General features: G+C 39.7%; 1 protein-coding gene across 1 annotated transcript in view; it reads left to right on the plus strand.

Moving 5' to 3' along the window:
• Positions 1-20,102, plus strand: part of si:dkey-22o22.2 (neural-cadherin) — a 144,483-nt gene that overhangs the window by 78,854 nt on the left and 45,527 nt on the right. The window contains exons 6-12 of the mRNA XM_067393595.1: positions 3,801-4,050; positions 5,113-5,255; positions 6,993-7,165; positions 10,202-10,370; positions 10,546-10,716; positions 11,432-11,604; positions 15,299-15,466. Coding sequence (XP_067249696.1) covers positions 3,801-4,050; positions 5,113-5,255; positions 6,993-7,165; positions 10,202-10,370; positions 10,546-10,716; positions 11,432-11,604; positions 15,299-15,466 — 1,247 coding nt within the window. The remainder of the gene's footprint in view (positions 1-3,800; positions 4,051-5,112; positions 5,256-6,992; positions 7,166-10,201; positions 10,371-10,545; positions 10,717-11,431; positions 11,605-15,298; positions 15,467-20,102) is intronic.

The raw sequence follows: 20,102 nt of genomic DNA on the forward strand, positions 1-20,102 counted from the left end.
ATAAAAATTTAAACACAGTACACTAAGTAAAGCTTAGCATGATCCGTACATGTTGGACTATATGTGTGAGTACATGCATGTGTTGTTTTCATCTCTTATCCAGTTGTGTTAACAGTCTCCAGTCTAATTGTTATCTTAGTATTGAACAGAAGCTAATGAGCTTTGTGCTCAGTGGCTGGGAGATGCTTCTCATCCAGTGCTCATCTGAGATCTGAAGCCCACCGCTGCCCCCTCGCTGCCCACCATTTCAAAGATCTCCTCACCTTCTCCGCAGATTTTTCAGTGATAAACGGCCCTTAATTTAGACTTTGTTGTGCACAAGCCTACGACTCTGATGAAAAGAAGCAGAGAAGTGAGAAAAGCAAAGCAACAAGGAACAGAAGTGAGTCAGATCTGGCAGATCGCATGCTTTGTGAGGCAGATGCACAAATTTAGAATGCCAACTGCATTTATGCAATTCAATTATGTTTACATATCGCTGCGCCGAGTGAAAACACGCACTGTAGCTTTCTGCCGTGTGCAAACAGAATGATTCCTGCCTCTGATTCCAGTTCTGTTTTAGTGTGGTACGCAAAACAACTTTCTTTTTCTGTCTCTGTCTTCTTTCTCTCATTGTTTCGTCTCCCTCGCTCTCTTTCTCTCGCTCTCAACATGTAAAAGCAGCAGGTTCACACAAACACCAGCTGGGGCTGTTATTTGCTTATCAAATGTGTTCTGTTGTGAGTGGGAAAAAAAGGAAAACACGGAGCAATCGTCGACTGTGCAAAGCCTGGCAGAAGGGAGAGAAGATTATTATTGTTGTTTACCTTAAAATGGGATTAGACTGTAAATTGGGTGCCGGCTTTTAATAGGGCCTAGCAGGAAGAGAAGTGCAGAATGCGCTCCAATTATCGCACGGAAAACTTCTCGGAGAGGATTTAGCGCACGGCGAAGCAACGCATTTAAAACTCGCCCAACCTTAGCCCACCTTCCTTCCAGCCTTCCTCTCTCTTTCTCTCTCTTTCCCCAAGCCGCCTAACTGGTATGTTTAATTTAGCCCTGGTCTCTCGTTCGCATGCATTAAATATGGTAATAGGTAGCCCTAAGAGACAGTGTATTAGGGCTTGTATTTTTAATGAACCTTCTGTTTGAATCCTGGCCGTATGACTTCATATGCGTGCTCGGCTGCTCCGACTCTTGTTTATACACGTGCGAGGTGCTGACACCCACCCTTACCCACCTGCTTCCTACCACCGCAACAAGTCCTCGGATTTAGCGCGATAGAAAGAATTCTGCTGTACATTGCTACATCTGTGGGCGCTAGCTATTTGCCTTGGAGATTAGAAGGCCGTCATGTGGCTGTAGTAAATGAGTGTGCTGGCTGGCTGGGTGTGATGACAGCTTGCCTGCAGTATAATGATACAGGACCCTGACTTTGGCTGTGGGCCTAATGACAGCAAAGCCTTCCTCCACTTTTACTTTTGATCTGCTTCAGTCAACAGCAGCTTTTCACCGTGCCACTGACAGATGGGCACTTAAATTGATCAAATATAGAATTGGCCTGCGCTACATAGTTTTAATTAATATTGGCTCTATTAATATGACACAGTACGTAATTTAAAAAGCACTTAGCACAAGAAGTCCAACAACTTCAAACAAGATAGTTTTCAGTGTTATACTGTGTCCTAAATCTCACAAAACAAAAAAATGTGTATATATATATATATATATATAGAGAGAGAGAGAGAGAGAGAGAGAGAGAATTCCATGGTTTTCTGTATCAGGACATAAAAAAAAATCATCTGGTCCTTGGCAGGTTTTAAAATTTGGAAAATAAAACCTAAGATGAACAACAACACATGACATATCTCACCGTGTCATTATTTATTTAACAAAAACTAGGCTAAAATGGAAAAGCCATGATTTACAAACTAAGGACACCCTTATTGTTTCCTGGAATTAAGAGGGAAAGTAACGGTCAGGCACTGCTAATCAAATGCCTTTGATTAATCAATCATCAGCAAGTGTCATCACCTCTATAAAAGCAGAGGTTTTGGCATTCATCTGTGTGTTAACACAATGCCAAGGAGAAAAGACATCAACAATGATCATAGAGAAGCATTTGTTGCTGCCTTCAATCTGGGAAGGATTATATAGCCGTTTCCAAACAATTTTTAAGTCCATCATTCTACAGTGAGGAAGATTATTCACAGGTGGAAGACCATTCAAATCAGACACCAATCTTCCGAGGAGTGGACATACCAGCAAATTCACCCCAAGATCAGACCGTGAAATTGCACACAACCCAAGAACTCTGTCTGAGACTCTACAGGCTTCAGTTAACATGTTAAATGATAAAGTTCATGACAGTACAATTAGAAAAAGACAGGACAGGTATGGCATGTTTGGAAGGGTTTCCAGGAGAAAGTTTGCAAAGTTGCATCTGAACAAACCAGAAGTCCTTTTGACAGACAAGACTGAAGTGGAGATGTCTGACCATAATGCACAGCGCCAAGATTGTTGAAAACTAAACACAGTATGTCAGAACAAACACCTCATAGGCAAGGCAAGGCAATTTTATTTGTATAGCACATTTCATACACAATGGTAATTCAAAGTGCTTTACATAAAAAACGAATAATAAAAATAGAACATAAGGAATAGAAATAACAGTAAAAACAGAGAATTTTGCTGTCTGGATGGAAGAGCTAGGAAGTCTCAGGGAGTTTGTTGTTGTTGTTGTCCATCAGAGTGGATCTAAACGGATCTATCCATCAGAGCGGATCAGAATGGATCTTCCTCACACGTCAGGACTGCTTCCTGTTAAGGCCCTTCAAGCATACTGGTGGAGGGGTGATGATTTTGGGCTTGTTTTGTAGCCACAGGCCTGGTCATCTCACAGTCATTGAGTCGACCATGAACTTCTCTGTTTATCAAAGTATTCTAGAGTCAAATGTGAGGCCATCCTTCTGACAGCTAAAGCTTGGCCAAAATTGGGTCATGCAACTAGACAGTTATCTGAAGATCACCAGCAAATCTGTAAGAGAATGGCTGAAAAAGAAAAGAAAAGGTGTTGCAATGGCCCAGTCAGGTCCAGACCTCATCCCGACTGAAATGCTGTGACGAGAGCTGTTCATAGACAAATGCCCACAAACCTCAATAAACTGGAGCAACATTGGAAAGAAGAGTGGGCCAAAATGACTCCAGAACGATGTGTGAGACTGATAAAGTCAGAAATAATTGCTTCAAGTTATTGCTGTTAAAAGTGGATCTACAAGCAATTGAATCATAGGGTGTCCTTAGCTTGTCACCTATGGCTTTTTTCATTTGACACTTAAGAATGGAGTAATGGCTGCTGAAAATTAATCTTTGTCATCAGTGGAATATGTTACGTTTTAAAATATATTAAAAAAGAAGAAAAGTTATTTTACATTATAATGATATTTCACAATATTACTGTTTTTTTATCAAATAAATGCAACCTTGGTGAGCATAAGAAAACATTAAAGTATTCCAAACTTTCACACACAGAACAAAACCATCCTCAAAGCCACACAAGCATTGGTCATAGTGACATTAAAGCTTGCAATTGATAGTGAATAGTCCTATACCGGAACATTCCAGGCCTAATGAGAACACAACTGTCTGAGAACAACATAGAGATGATTAAGAACTGACATTTGTTTTCAGTACCTGACCCAGAGCAGATCCCCGCCAAGGTTGCCTTCACCACAATTTACTGCTGTGTTATTGCTAGCTGTTGCCTTTAGTCAACGTGACCTGATGTTTAACATGGCTCTTTCATCCCTCTCTCTCTATAGTTCTGGCTCGTGACTGTGATACAGGCCTGAATGCAGAACTCTCCTACTTCATACAAAGTGTGGACTTTGACATCTCATCTCAGGGTGTGGTGAGCCCCAGTCAGAGGCTGGACTATGAAAGACCCAACCACATGTACGAGTGCACGGTGGTGGCTGTGGACAAGGGAACACCTCCTCGCACAGGCACAGCCTCCATCCGAATCCGCATGGCCAATGTCAACGATGAAGCCCCTGTCTTCTCACAAACTATGTATGATTACTTTCCTCTGTCTGTTCTCCTTTTCTCATTTTTACAAAGCTTTCTGGAAAACTTAATTCTATATAACATATAGAATTGGCCGCTGATCTCTCAAATCACTCAACAGCCTCTTTCTTTTCACTTTCGTGTAAATTAATTTAAACTCAAATAAGTATTTATTTACTTATTAAAGTGTTAGTTCACCCAAAAATGAAAATTCTGTCATTAACTACTCACCCTCATGTTGTTTCAAACCTGTAAGACTTTTGTTCATCTTCAAAACACAAATGAAGATTTTTTTTTAATGAAATCTGAGAGGTTTCTGTCCCTCCATTTACAGCCTATGCAACTACCATTTTCATGCCCCAGAAAGGTAGTAAAGGCGTCATATATGTGTATGTATGTGTGTGTATATATATATATATATATATGGAAGTTAAATATCATTTTGATTTGACTTATTTATATTGACATATTTCACTACTTCCCTCTGTTCTATTTTAGATTTAGTGTTCTTTTTTATTTGTTTCTTTCCTTCGTTTTTTTCCCAGTATCTCTTCCAACCGTCTTGGAGTGCCTGAGAATATACATATATGAGTTTTACACTCTTTCACCATCATAGTGGGATTTCATCAGAGCAGAAGCTAGCAGAGGGTCCTGTGAAAGCTGGGCATCAGGCTATACGGCTCTGGCATTTATTGGATGTAGCCAGAAGGAGAGGCAGACATTTGGTCCGATTCAGCAGAAAGACAACAATCACAGTGTAGCAAGCGAGCTGTCTACACAAACACACACACAGGCTCTATTCGAGAACATCATCTCCCTTGGTAGGAGTTTGGGAGACACATAAAGGAGCTGGTGGTGGTGTATCATCATTAGAGCTGCAGTTTGTATGTGCGTGTGTGTGTTTATGTTAGGATTTGCTCTGGTTCTTCTCAGTGCAGGGACCGCGTGGTTGTTTGTGTGCGCCCTGGGATACACTTCAGAGGCCGTGTTGGGGAAGCAGATGGTGGGTCTGTGATGTTCTGAGCCTGATCTGTCTGCCTGTCTCTCTCTGTCTCCCTCTTTCTGCAGATACAAAACCTTTCTTTCAGAAGACGCTGGCCCTGAGACGTTAGTAGCCATTGTGCATGCCAAAGACCCAGACGGGGATGGCGTAACGTATGCCATCACTGGGGGTAATGAAGACAGCAATTTTGAGCTGGACAACCAGAAGGGTGAGTAGAGTCAAGCGGGATGCGAGCTCAAAACTCGTTGCTGTGGCCTTGGGGATGCTGTCTTTAACAAGGACATCCGAAGCCATCAAAAAATAGTTTCCTCTTCCTGTCTGCTCAACACTCTCTTTTAACCCATCATTCAGATCACGTTTGTGGTATTTGTGGGAAAAACAAACACCCCTTGTGTTGCTTTTGGTCTACAGTTCTTGTTTTTGTGTGTGTGCACTTGTGTGTGAATGTAATGTTTGTCTGTTTTCGAGCCTGCCTGCCTGCCTGCCTGTGTGCTTTCAGTCTCAAGGTTACATTTGTCTGCAGTGTTTGCTTTCATTTGTTTACCAGCACATTTTATGCCTGAGAGCTGAAAAACAGCAGTATGCTAAAGCTCTCTCCTGTCTTATCAGCCTCTCGGCATGGCTGTTCCACCACCCATCCCATTACAGGCCAGTACAGAGAGATGGCCCATGGCTTCAGCACTCAGAAAGCTGCATGGAGTTGTCACTTCAAAGATGCAGCAGCACTTTTTTTGTGACAAACCCCCTTTTTCAGTTTTTTGGTGAATGTGCAACCATTAGGGGCCATTTTGCAATACTGTAAAGCATGATGCACAATTGCAGTTTTCTTTTATTCTTTTCAGATATTAATGTTTTCGATTTCAGAGGTTGTCACCTTGTGTAAAAAGCACCTGTATTCATACAATAGCCGCTTTTCCACCGTCGGGCTGAACTGTTCTAATTGTGTAATCATTCCATTCCATGCCGATCCGGGCCAGCTAGTACGGTTACGGTTTTATTTTCCACTGTAAAATTTTCCTGATAATTTACTCACCCCCATGTCGTCCAAGATGTTCATGTCTTTCTTTCGTCAGTCAAAAAGAAATTAAGGTTTACGATGAAAACATTCCAGGATTATTCTCCTTATAGTGGACTTCACTGACCTCCAGACTGTTGAAGGTCAAAATTACAGTTTCAGTGCAGCTTCAAAGGGCTTTAAAGGATACCAGACAAGAAATAAGGGTCTTATCTAGCAAAACGATCTGTCATTTTCAAAAAAAAAAACAACTGTATATGCTTTATAAACACAAATTATTGCCTTGCACGTGTTTCTGCTTTCCGCATTCTTCAAAACGCTTACGCTGTATGTCCTACGACTTCCCTATTCAACTTACGGAATGAACGCAGCACCAATTCCGTTTTTTTTTTAGTAAATAGAATAGGGAAGGAGTAGGACAAAAAAATTAAATAAATGACACAAGGGCGGATTAGAACCCAAAACCTCTGGCTCGCTGAACGAAAATTCTGCCCCTCGTTCATCTGAACAATCAAATGTCTTTTGCGGATCCACGTATGTATTGGCTAATGTAAATACTGGCGAGGCTTGCAATATTTTGTATTATTGTAGATGTAAGAACCAAACTATAATATTAAACATGAGGTCTATTTCAATACATTTTGTGCATTTATTATTGTATTGATAGTTACGGGACCCCCCCCCCCCCCACACACACACACACACATTCCACTTTTTAAAACAAAGTTACGCCACTGATTGTCACACCCTAAATTAACACGCTATCGATATTTCATGCTTTGAATATCATGGTTATCGTCAATACCGGTATATTGCGACACCCCTATTTGAAGTAAACTACAAGTGTACATTCAACACAATCAATTAAGCACACTTATTTTTCACAAGGGCATTGAGATGAGCTAAAGTGTTTTATTGAATTATTTACAGGCATCATTAAACTGCGCCGTAGTCCTCCTCCTAAACTGCGTGGGCCTCAGTATGTCCTCAACGTCACGGCAACCGATGACAACGCAGCCGGTGGGCCACTCCCCCTCAGCAGCTCCGCCCAGGTCATTGTTGGCATCAATGACATCAACAACAACAAGCCAGTATTTGATGAGGTGAGGTTAAATAAATTCTTAAAACTTTGTCAAAATCTATTTCTAACAAAAGCTATATAAGTTGAAAGACCGGATCAGTAGACAGGAACAAGAAAAATAAGCAAAAGTGTGTACGGGAGAAGAGCTTGACTAGACCGGGCGACCGGTGTAGATATGAGTACAGAATTCAAATATATTCTCTCATTAAATCTGCCTAGCATCAAGTGCCTCTGGCTTTTAATACCTGTGACACTGTGAACAGCTCACTAATGGCAGTGTTTAGAGACAGAAGTCTAAGGGGACAAGAATTAAAGAATGATGGATAGAAGGTCATATACAGAAATTATAGAGCGGAAGACATATTGTAAGATAAAGGATAAACAATGAAATGCACCTACTGATGACAGGCTCAGGCTCGTTTTATCACCCAATTCACTAAAGATACTTTAAAAAGATACTATAAAAATCAGGGGTGTTATTTTTCCATATTTATACGGATTTCCATATTTTCTGCATTGAAAAGTATGAACCCACATGAATTGAGTATATAACCGCACAAACACACCCATAAAATCCATTTTAGAGTGGTTATTGAATGCTACATTGTCAAGGCACTGAATTGTGTGAGGCAACTGATTTGAATCAACCCTGAACTGACTCAAACTGAAAAACGACACTATTGTCTTCTGAGGAGCTGAATTAAACTTATTTCATAATTGATAAACTTTACAGTTATTGAACTGAACCAACACTGAACTGACTTGAGCTGAATAATAACACTAAGTTTTAGAGCTGCTTTTGTGTTATTTTCCTGTTTATCACTGTAAAGCTGCTTTGAAACACTCTTTATTGTACAAAGCACTATATAAATAAAGTTGTATTGACTTGATTTGACTTGAAGGATGCAGCAGACTGCCGTGATCTGACATAGTTTACTCAGACTGCGACTGAATTGACTTTTCAAAGTGCTACAGTATGTGCAATGCTACATTGCGCATCTGGCTAAAAAGCTGTTTTGTGAATTTGCCCCAAAATAGGCAAGTAAAAGAGAGCAAATATTAAGCACGTGGAGAGGGAAACACAGTGAGAAAGAGACAGGTGAAAGCAGAGCTGTGGGAAGAGCAGACAGCTGGCAGTAGGAGATCTAAAGGCTCTTGGAGGTCTCCGGTGGGAGAGCTTCTCGGCGCAGGCCGGTGGTGCAGGAGGGCTGTGTGTGAGTGCGTAGGAGGCAGAACCGTGTCCCTGTACACTCTCCGTGAGCCCCACAGGCCCTACTTCTGCTGCCGCCGCCGCCACCTCCTCTGCTGCTGCCCATGAATATTTCAAGGGGGAATTACTCACCGGCACAGGGGATGCATATGAAATAGAAGCACTAAGTGAGCCCCAGGGGCAACATCTGGCCCTGTTCCTTCTTCTCACTGTCTCTCTCTCTCTCTCTGTGTGTGCCTATCCTGCTGACCAGAGTCTTTTCCTTCTCTTTCACTGGTTCTCAACTGGTTTCAAGACTCTGATTTTACATCAAGCAGTTGCTCAATACAATACCAAACTTGTTTAATATACAAAAACATGCTTAAATTCAAACATTGATAGGTATTTATGTATTTATTAATGGTATTTTTTTAATATTAGCATGAAAAATGTTTGAACACCTCAGTAGTCTGGAGTGTTTGGCTTCTAAATGTCTCTAAATTTTGATGGTTTTATGCTCTGTGTAGCTAATAATTCATTGCACAAAACACATTTGGGTCACCCCATAATAATATAAATTAGAAACTATATTATGCATAAAGAAAATTAAGCCAATTTTGTACTTTTTTTTTTTTTTGCATTGTGATTATTTTCATGACAAATGAGCTCCTTTTATCCAAATTCTCATTATCATAATGCCATTTTTTTTAAGACAAAAGTGAAATTCTCATTGACTCTTAATGTATAATGTAATGTTATATACTGTTACAACAGTCATATTTATATTAAATTGTATTGGTCTGCTTTCTTACATCTGTTTGCAAACTTAATTGTGATAACTGTGATTTTCATTAACACATATCCAAAGTCAAAATCTTAAACTTAAATAAAACTTGCTTAAAACTGCCTTGCAAGCACTGTTATTTCTGTAGGGAAATGCAAATCTAGTGTTTTAATAAAATCAGCATTAGTTAAAGTTGGTACAACAAATATTACTGTGATGTTTTTTGCAATACAGTTTGAGAATGAGATGCAACATATCATTTCTTCTTTTTCTTTTGATTTTGAAGTGCAACATGACCCAAACATATTCTTGACAGGCTTTGTGTGGCTCACCCAATAACACTCCCTCATCTTGGCCCCACACGCTTTTCGACGTTCAGCCGAATTCAAACCCTCACCCCGCTTTGTAGTCACTGGTTGCCGGCACTTCTAATAGCACAGCAGATTACGGCAATAGACTATCTGTTCGAGTCTTTTCCCTTGCTAAACTGAGAAATCCTCCCTAAGCCCTCTCAGAAGGGTGAGTAGTGTGTGTGTGTGTCGAAAGACAATGAGAGGTGTGAAGTGCAAAGCGCACTGAGAATTCTCTTCAGAGGCTGGGAGGGAAGCTAATTCCAGCTTTTAGCCCTGGTATCGATCTAGTCACTTGATTAATCGCCTTACGTTGACATGCCGCTCCCTCGTGGGCACCGCTCACCAGGACGCCCTGCCAGATGCCCGTTCTGTAATGAGAGCATGATGAGAAAGCAAGAGGAAGAGGGAGGTTGAGGCCTCATTATGAGTGTGTGTACTCCTATTATGGAGTGACAGGACTTCACCAGAGGAATTTATAAACACTTTATCCTAAATGCAACTCTTATTCTCTCTGTCATCATGTGTCGCTCTCCCATTCTCAATTTTTCTTGCTCTTTCTCTGTTGTTATGAGAAACCATATGTCCAGCATCAATCTAGTACTATTTAGCTTTTGTTTGAGACCTTGATATTGGTCTTTGCCAAGGCATTTGCTAAGAATGTAATTTTGCACATTAGAAAGAATGAATTCTTGTCTTAGTATCCATGTCTGAAACTGGTTTTGTTTTTTAAAGTGCCACAACTACAGTGTGAATGCACTCGTCCTGGAGAATCAGCCTCCGGGCACTTCCGTCCTGCGCGTGCTGGCCCACGATGCCGACACAGGGGTCAACGGGGAGGTCAAGTATGGGATAATGCAGAGGGATGGAGCCTCACCAGGCTTCACTATAAACCCTGACACAGGTACATACTGCCTTCTTTACCAGATTGCATTGATTACACACAATTGAACCAAACAGCTGTCATGTTGGTTGGTTTATGAATTCATGCTGTTTATTAGCATTAATCTTGTTGTCAAAGCTATAAAATAGCAATTCACCAATGAGATACCACTATGTGAATTCTATGTGTTGCGCAGGTGTGATCAGTACGGCAGTAAGTTTTGACCGAGAGAGGCAGCGAGAGTATACGCTGTCAGTTACGGCTACTGACCAAGCACAGGAGCCCCTCATCGGCATCTGTCAGATCACTGTGCTCATCGCCGACCAGAATGACAATGACCCCAAGTTTGAGAACAGCCGTTACCAATGTAAGAACCTCTGATCGATGTTTTTTTACAGTGCCACTCTTTATATTTGTTACATAATCATACTGTGGTATGAAATGGTCTGTATTGATAGGATCTGTTGGCAGTACTTAAGATCTGTTTCTCTGCTCATTTGCATATATAAAGAAGTGATAGGAGAGCAAGAAAGCATTCATGACATAGTCACAACTCAGGTTTTAGCTGTAGACTCTTTAAACATTTATACATGGACCTTTAACATTGCACTTAAGGGCAGTAAGGATTTTGCAAGCCTAACAAATTCTCAAGTCCAGGATTCCAGAGTGTAGTCAATACACATTAAACCGCAATATTAAAAATGCATAACAGTCTGAGCAAGGTGAGCTTTAATGCGCTGAACACATTATAAACACATCACTAATCATTTTAGATGCAATCGAATGCAATACTGGAAAGCTTGTTGAAAGTGTGAGAAATCTGCTTGGCTCTACTGAGGGATTTTATTTATAATTACGAATAGAAGTTCAGTAAGTTTGATGTCAGAATTCCTTTTCATCACATTAAAAGCGTTACTGAGAAAGCTCATTAACAATTAAAGGGAAAGATTGAAATGTTTCTGGGACGCGCATTCTTTTTTCCTTTTCGCTGCATGTGGATTTTAATAGCAGCATGCATTTCTTGTTTTAAGACTGCTGTTATTTGTTTTTGTTGATGCCTGTGTTAACCCTTCCCATGTCAGACTTCCTGCGAGAGGACACGCCAGTTGGGACTAGCTTCCTGAGGGCGGCAGCTCATGATGATGATCAGGGCACCAATGCGGCCATTACCTACTCTCTGTCGCAGCAGAGCCCAGCTTACTTTCACATCAACCCCAGCACAGGATGGATCTACGTCAACCAGCCAATCTCACAGGTACACATTCCACACACTCACACACAAGTTTACCTAGCTTTCAAAATGGGGACATGCCATAGACTTGTATACATATATATATATATATATATATATATATATATATATATATATATATATATATACATACATACACATATATGACCCGGGTTGGCAAAATGAGTTGCAATGAGCACATTTTCAAAAATTAGCTATTGTTATTTTCGCATTCTCTATTAAAAAACCTTCAAAATGATGATTTTGAAGTATGATTTGTTGATTTGTGAATGAGCAACACCTGTTTAAAAAGTCGAAAGAGTCAGCAAAGTCAGTTTTGAGAAAAATCGAGTTAAAGTTTTCTAAAGGTTCCAAATCAAAATCACCTAGCAACCATACCTTAAAATCCCTGGTAATACCACCAAATTTGGCACACACCAAGTCAAAACTAATTATCTATAAAAAATATATATATATTCAACTTTTTTTCCCATGATACCAAAATTGTTTGATTAACATTAATGAAACAGACAGCCTATAGGCCTATATTAAAGGGCACCTATTATGCCCCTTTTTACAAGATGTAATATTGGTCTTGGGTGTCCCCAGAATGTATTTGTGAAGTTTCAGCACAAAATACCCCACAGTTAATTTATTATAACCATTTGAAAATGTCATTTTGGGGCCTGTTTTAAAAAGAGCTGTTTTGGTGTGTACCACCTTAAATATAAATGAGCTGCATATCCCCGCCCTGCCTTTGGATGAGGGCGTAACTTGCATACGGTAGAAGCAGAATGGCTGAGAATGAGAGACCCGCTGTTTTGTATAGCATTCAGCCGTACATGTTTGAACCGGAATCAGACCCATATGATGAAGAGACTCCGGCAGAAGAAACACAATTGAGAATGGAGCAGGACGTCTCTGAATGGTTATTTGATACATTTATGTACTTATAGAGTTTTAATCGCGTCCCCTTTGCAATTATGGATGTGCAACACACACACACACACACACACACTGTGATAACGTTCGTGCAATTTTTTGAAACTACAAACACAAATACTGTGATAACGTTTGCTAAGTACGTTAGATACACACTATACAAACAAGGTTTAAATTATAACTTATACACAGACATTCTACGACGACGACAACAACTTTAGACGCATTTGTTATTGAATTGGCTGACATCGACTGAAATGACTATTTGCTCAAAAAACATTAAATACACTTAAGGTGATGATACACGGGGCAACTTTTTGAGCAATGTTGCTGGGCAATGTTGCCGTCAACGGGCAACCTGATGAGACACAGGGCAACTAATTAGGGCAACAGACAGTTGGCAGCAACTAATCAGAGAGGAGCAAATCTATTGCTAACTCAATAAATACTTTATTATAAACACTTGTTAGGCACTTTATTTCAACTTTTCAAATATTTTCTTCATTTTTATTAAAAATAAATGCCTTTCCGAATTGATTTGAGACAGGAAAAGGGAGAAGAGCGAGTTCGGCAAAAGGCGGATTCGAACCCGCGTCGATCGCATCAAAAACTATTCAAATGTCAAACGCCCTACAGCCTACGCTACTAGAGACTTTAAAAATATTTCTGTCTTTTTAGTATTTAACTGAAATCATTCAATAGCTTCATTACAGCATACATACATTACTTTCGGACAGTTGTTGGTATTTTAAGCAATATATGAGGTAAATTCCCTGTTTTGGGTTGACGCATGACAACTTACTAGCGTAAAAAGATAAAGGTTCACACTCCTTTTCTCCGCTCCACTGCCGCTGAGAGGCCGCCATCTTGTTTGAATTTTTTTCTGAAATCTCCGAACCGGTCATGTGATCGGCTGCTAACATTCTGATTGGAGGATCTCAAAAAATTGCCCACGACCGATCTAACGTATCCAGATATACATTTGTTGCTCATTCTCAGTGGGAAAGTGCCCAAGCAACGTTGCTCGGCAACATTGCCCGGCAACATTGCTCAAAAAGTTGCCCCGTGTATCATCACCTTTACTTCTTCTGGAGGTGACGTTGGATCGCGAACAGTAGGCAACGATCCACACTTGATTAACTTTGAAGCAAGACCTGCTTTGAATTGACCCTCGTTCTCAAAACAGTCAGTCAAAAAATGATTCGCGCAAACATAAACCTATTTTGGAATTTTGAGTGGCGCCTTTCCTTCGTAAATAAAATCCATCAACTGCGTCAGTGGCTCTGATGTCGGAAGTAAGTGAAAACTACTATGTTCATTATTACATCCCACAACAGAACACTTATGTTTCTTAGGAGACATTACCGGCTGTCATTGAAACAATGGAGGATGGTTGACAGATCACCGATGGCGGGGTCTATGCCAAAACCAGATTGTCAATCAAACCACGTGGGTGGGGCTTAGCGCAATTCTACGTCACAGTGAGAACAATCTTAGAACAGGGCGTTCTGAGACAGTGCTTATGAATTATTGAGATTGTAAAAAAACCACTGGGTGGATTTTTCTCATTCTAGGGTGGTTTTGCTCACACACTGCCAACACACATTTATGGTCAAACACCATGTAAAAGTGAATTTTGCATAATAGGTGCCCTTTAAGACCTATTGTACCGCACGGATCTAATATAATGTTACACATCAGAGGTTTTCCCCAACAGTTAACCAAACGTTCACTTAAGACATAACTGATAATGTTTAGGTGAATACTCGCCAAGACAGATATTTTTAACATACTGTAATTCTGTGTATACGTGTATATCGGGGTCGCGCTTTTTTTCTTTGTGGGCACGCTTCAGAAGTGTCAGTCAGCATGAGTAAGATCGTCATTTCATCGATGAAACGTCGAAAAAAAAAAGAATCACGTTTCATTGGTTTCACAGATTGAGAATTAGCTATGAATATTCACAAAGTTGGAATGCTGCGCTTTAAAATTATATAAAACTTGTGATGAGGGGAAAAACGGCACTTTTCATGGACAAAGGAAAAGTACTCCTCTCAGAAAATGTACAAATAAAGATACTTTTAGATGTCAGAACTACACTTTTAACATGTTGTCGCTCTTAACAAAAATGAATGTGGATGCAATTTCCTCAGAGCAGGTCATTAAGATTGTATAATGTAAGTCTGGTCCATGTTTTTCATTAGCCAGTCTGACCGCCTTGTGTCACTTATGTCCGAGTGGATCAGTTTTAGGAAGGCAGACTATGTCACACACACTAAACTCACCTGTCTTCAAATTGACAACTTAAACTGCCCCCCTGCTGTTATTCCTGCCTCCTCTCATTCTCCATCTGTCTCTTCCTGTCTGCCTCTTCCTTTCCCTCTTTCTGACCTGAAAAAGGCAAAATTTTAGAGCCAGTTAAGCAAGGTTTACTGCTGACTAAATCTTAATAGTGCTTTTAGCTATTAGGAATCAGTTGAATGAAACAAGTTGAGTGTCATTTTTACTCCACCAGCCCTCTGTCTTGAAAGTCAAATTAATAAAACAAATATCTAGAGTCTTAGCTGCTGTACTTGATATTCTGGATGTGAAACATCCAATGGATAATGGAGTCCAATTCTTTAGCTGGAAGTAGCAGGGATTTCTCTCATCTCTGAATTCCCGTTGACAAAAAACCTCACCTGTCTTCACCGGTATCAGTGACAACCTGTATTATTTCAGTGTATGCTGATAAGCCCCTAGGCTGGATTATATCACCTGTCTCTCATCCTGACAGACATCACGGATCAGCCAGCAGATCATCGCTACAGACGGAGGGAGTCGGAGCAGCTCGGTCGACCTCACTGTCATCATCACCAATGTACACAACCAGCCCCCGCAGTGGGAACAGGCGGAATATTGGGTCACAATCCCAGAGAACACACCGCGTGACACCAAAATAGTGGTGAGAAATTCATATACTCCCTCACGGTTTCCTCTCTGCTTTTTTATAAGAGTGTTTCACGAGTTCGTACTTACATATAATCAGATATAGTAAAGAAGTATGGATATTTGGCGTACTGTCCGAGAGGAGGGCTCAGAGCTCGAAATTTGGCCAGAGCCCAGAGTACTATTTTTTTTACTGGTTTACTGAACAAATTGTGTCTTTGTCTTTAAATAAATTCAATTATAATTATTCTTAAGGATAAAAAATCTATCGCTGCTAATGCAGTAAACTATATAGGGAGCCCTTTCTTGCACATTACTAAAGGTTACAATTAACAGTGCCCAAATTCTTAAATTAAGTTGCTATTTATTTTTAGATATAATAATCAACACTCACATACAAATTGTATGCAAACATGTAAATTGCATATAAGGCAGTTTTTGCATTAACTTCAAAATCTGTTTCTACTCCTATTCAATGTTAAAATATATTTGTTTACACAGTGACGGTCACAAATTGTTTTCATGACTGATTTATTTAAACATACGTTAAGCATATATATATTAAATAATCAAGACAGGTTAATGAATATATATAGGCTAATATAGTGCATATATGTAGCGAAAGAGTTATATATATTATATATATTATATCTTATTATATATAGTTATATATTATATAGTGCATATATGTAACACAGAGCTTATTGCGATTATTGGTGGTTAATGGTGGTTAAAAGTGGTTTATGGGCTATACAACTCTGTATTCGTCGGTACAAATGAGTGAAAAATTTCAGTAAGAATACATATACAGCTATGGAAAAAATTAAGAGACCACTTAACATTGATTTCTGAACTTGGAGTGGTCTCTTAATTTTTTCCATAGCTGTATATGAATATACATATTTATATATAATTTTTTTTTTTTTTTAAATATGACAAACACAAAGTTGAACAGCTAAATTGCATAATTAAAACACACAGAACATAACAGCATGGCTTTACAGCTAATGAAATTGTGCGGGTGGACCTAACTGTTAAGTAAGTGATGCATAGAGCATAGTCACTTATGCTGACAGACATCCACAGTGCATAGTCCACTTCTATGATGTCTTCAAATGCAGTTCACTAGGTTTTCACATTCACTGTTTTTTGAACAGAAGAGTGGTTTTCACTCACAATGCTTCTTGCTTTGGTTGTGATGTTGATAAGCAGAGGTAGAGTGTTGTGACTTTCTTACCGCTGAGGCTTGTCACATCTTATCCAGCCTTCATCTTGTTTGCTATTTCAGCCTGTTTTATTTGCTGTCACATTTTACATTCGTCTGGGAGCTTGTACCCACAGAAAGATCAGCATCCACAAACAACCTCATCTGTCCAGCAAACTCAAGCAGACTGCTTGTCTGAACATTCTATTCTAATTCATTCAAAAGGGGCAAAAAGGCCAATCCTCGGAGTCCGTTTTCCTCACATACAGCAGATTTATCAGTGAAGAGCGCCAGGAGGAGTCACTGTGTTTCCCTGACATCAGCGGCTTCCTCTGGCTGCTGCCAGCTATTCTGCAATCTGTATGAACCTCCGCATCTGTCTTAGCAGTCCTCAGTGGCTCAAACTGTGACGGGGATGTTCTCCTCTTCACGTTGCCACAGGATGTAAAATAGGCTTAGGTGGGATGTTTGATCTTAAAATATCTTCTTTCCCCGCTGGCTTGTAAAGGGTGGTTGCATTGGCATGAGTTTTAGTACGCGGACTGCTTTGCTAGTCATTTTTGCTAACCTGTTTGTAAAGAGCTACAGGGGTTGTACTGAATGGGAAATACATAGACACACTCATAGATAGAAGTTCTGTTCCAAAACCTACCGAGTTGCCTACCTAGACAGCACTTTCACATCAATGCTCTTCCAAAAGGTAAGCTGCAAAAAGTATTTTGACTTATAATCAGGGTTTTTCCTGTATAGAGAATTACGAGGCAGCCAGATCCATCAAATTTTGTGCTGCCTCTGGCTGTCTGGTGTTAACAAAACTCAGACAGGCAGTCACATGCTCAGATACCCCTTTACCAGAGATTGTATATTATAGGGAGATGAGAGGGTCTGTATCTCTTACCATTGGAGAAAGCGTAACGGCTAACTTAATCACATGCGGCACCTCTCAGCCTATTGTGTAATGACTGTGACATCAGTGCCCGCTGTTTAAAACTCCTTCCATGCGTACCACCACAGCCGTAGCCTTAACATTAGCCGTTATGCTTTTTTGGCTAAAGGTTGCAGGCTTGCCTTCCAGTGGCTTTTACACAACAGCTATTGTTCTATCTGTTAAACGGTAATGCGGCACATTTGTTGTTGGTAATGCTGTAAATGAGTCCTACCTGTTGCAACATTCCCTAGTCTGCCTTCTCTTAAAAAAATAAATTAAAATCTATATATAGTTCCCAACGAAAGTATTGTTTAGTGTAAAACATGCTGAAGATTAGCGAACAGGCTATCGATTAATTAAATGATTAGCTATTTCCCCACAAAAGCTGTTTAATCAGCATGGTGAAGCCTCTCATCCATTGACATCCATTCAAAAAACAGCCTCTGGTCTCCTTCCTTGCATACCGCCAGAGGCGGAGCATTAGCATTAGCCGTTACATTTTTTTGGCTAAAGGTTGCAGGCTTGCCTTCCAGTGGCTTTGCCTTTACCACGGTTCCGTAGCCGCTCAGGACATTCTGCGACAGCGCACGAAAGTGATGCGCAGATTGCGGTTATATCCGCATCAGATAATCCGCTGGGTTGGGCCGGCCAAGTAATACAAAATAACATTCCAAATAATTGCGGGTGGGTCATGGGTGGATGAGAAATAAATCATTAATGTGTTGATTTTAATAAAGACATGGAACTCTCATTTGGTAAAATGCAAGGAATGTGCATCACTTTTACTTTTTTACTTTCGTTTTCAACAATAACGCATTTCTATTCAGGGAAAACCAATCAAGAAAAGCATGTGCCTAGAGCACCTCCTAGTGGTCATTATATAAAACACAAAGGAAACCATTTTTTTGCCAAAGAAGAACTTTTCTTTTAGATATTTATTTAAAAGCAGCCTACTTAAGTGTCATATGTTATTATATCATCATGCTTAACACTGAGAATTTGAATAATTATTTTGTGATCAGGTGCAGATATCTAAATCAGAGAATATCGTAAGTTTGGGAAGTTGGCTGGTGGAGGATTTATTTTTAACAGCAGATTTGGGTGATGTTAGAGCTGATCCGCACATCTCTAGTGCACAAGCCCTATAGAGTCCCTTTTAAAGTTCAGTTACAAGACTTTTTCTTTGTTCAATTTGCACACTGAACATGGGTTGGAGCTCTTAATTGTGAACTCTCAAAGTGCATCAGATTAATTAATTTATCTTTAAAACGTACAAAATTTTCTTCCTGGGGAGCATGGCCCCGGACCCCTAATAGGGACAGAGGTACAACCACCATAGAAAACACACAATCCTGTGGGAAACACTGTATATATGATAGTGTTCTCAAAATAAAAATATTATTCTCTTAATATTAAGATACCTAAAATATGTGCTTGTAAAAGTGTTTTTTTTTTTTTTTCTGCCGTGATCAGGATTTTACCACCTCCGCCTCATTTTGAGCCAGGAAAAACCCTGTTTATAATGTAACCTGTCCAAATAATTCATGTATCATTTGTGGATAAGGCAATCCCAGAATGTATTCTGACAAACTTCATAAAAAAATAATCCAAGATGGCTGACCAAGTCTTGAGAAATCCTTAAATCCTTTCATTGTACGTGTTCATGATGGTGAAGAACAGAAAAAGAGCGTAAACGGCATGTTGCATAGTAGTTTCTAATTGGCCGGGACTTTACTAGCAGCGTGAAACTCAGTTTAACTGCATTCATCTCTTGACAGCCCGCTCTCCTCTGAGGGCTTCTGTTAGCATCCCTGTCAAAGAAAATTAATACCGGTCTAATATACTGGTCCACATGCATATTTTAATACTGATGTTTCTTTCTCTAATCATCTCCTATAGAACTCTCCTCACTTATACTAATGACATTCTAACCTGTAGTACTTTCATAACAGGCTTGGCTCTGAACTAAACGTTCGCAACTCTGACTATAGGCTCTCACTACAATATAGGTAGGTAGGTAGGTAGGTAGGTAGGTAGATAGATAGATAGATAGATAGATAGATAGATAGATAGATAGATAGATAGATAGATAGATAGATAGATAGATAGATAGATAGATAGATAGATAGATAGATAGATAGATAGACAGACAGACAGACAGACAGACAGACAGACAGACAGACAGATAGATAGATAGATAGATAGATAGATAGATAGATAGATATGTAAATTGTATATATATTTATACATGTATAAATTTAGATTACATTATATGTAGCAGGGGCTTGTTGTAAGTAAAACTGACACTTTCTAGGGCACAATATCCAATGTGACCGCATTGATGGGCACTGAATAACAGTCACCGCAAGGCATCTCTGATCGGCTTTTTCTTTCCAATGCCTTTGCTGTGTAATGAGATGATTTCTAATTATTGCTAATTTCATGGCACCTCAGGCTCTACTCATTTTGCTGGCAATGCCATTACCCATCTTATCATCCAGATTTTTTTTTTTAACAGCC

This window comes from Chanodichthys erythropterus, chromosome 2 (genome assembly GCF_024489055.1).
Source record: "Chanodichthys erythropterus isolate Z2021 chromosome 2, ASM2448905v1, whole genome shotgun sequence".
NCBI lineage: Eukaryota > Metazoa > Chordata > Actinopteri > Cypriniformes > Xenocyprididae > Chanodichthys > Chanodichthys erythropterus.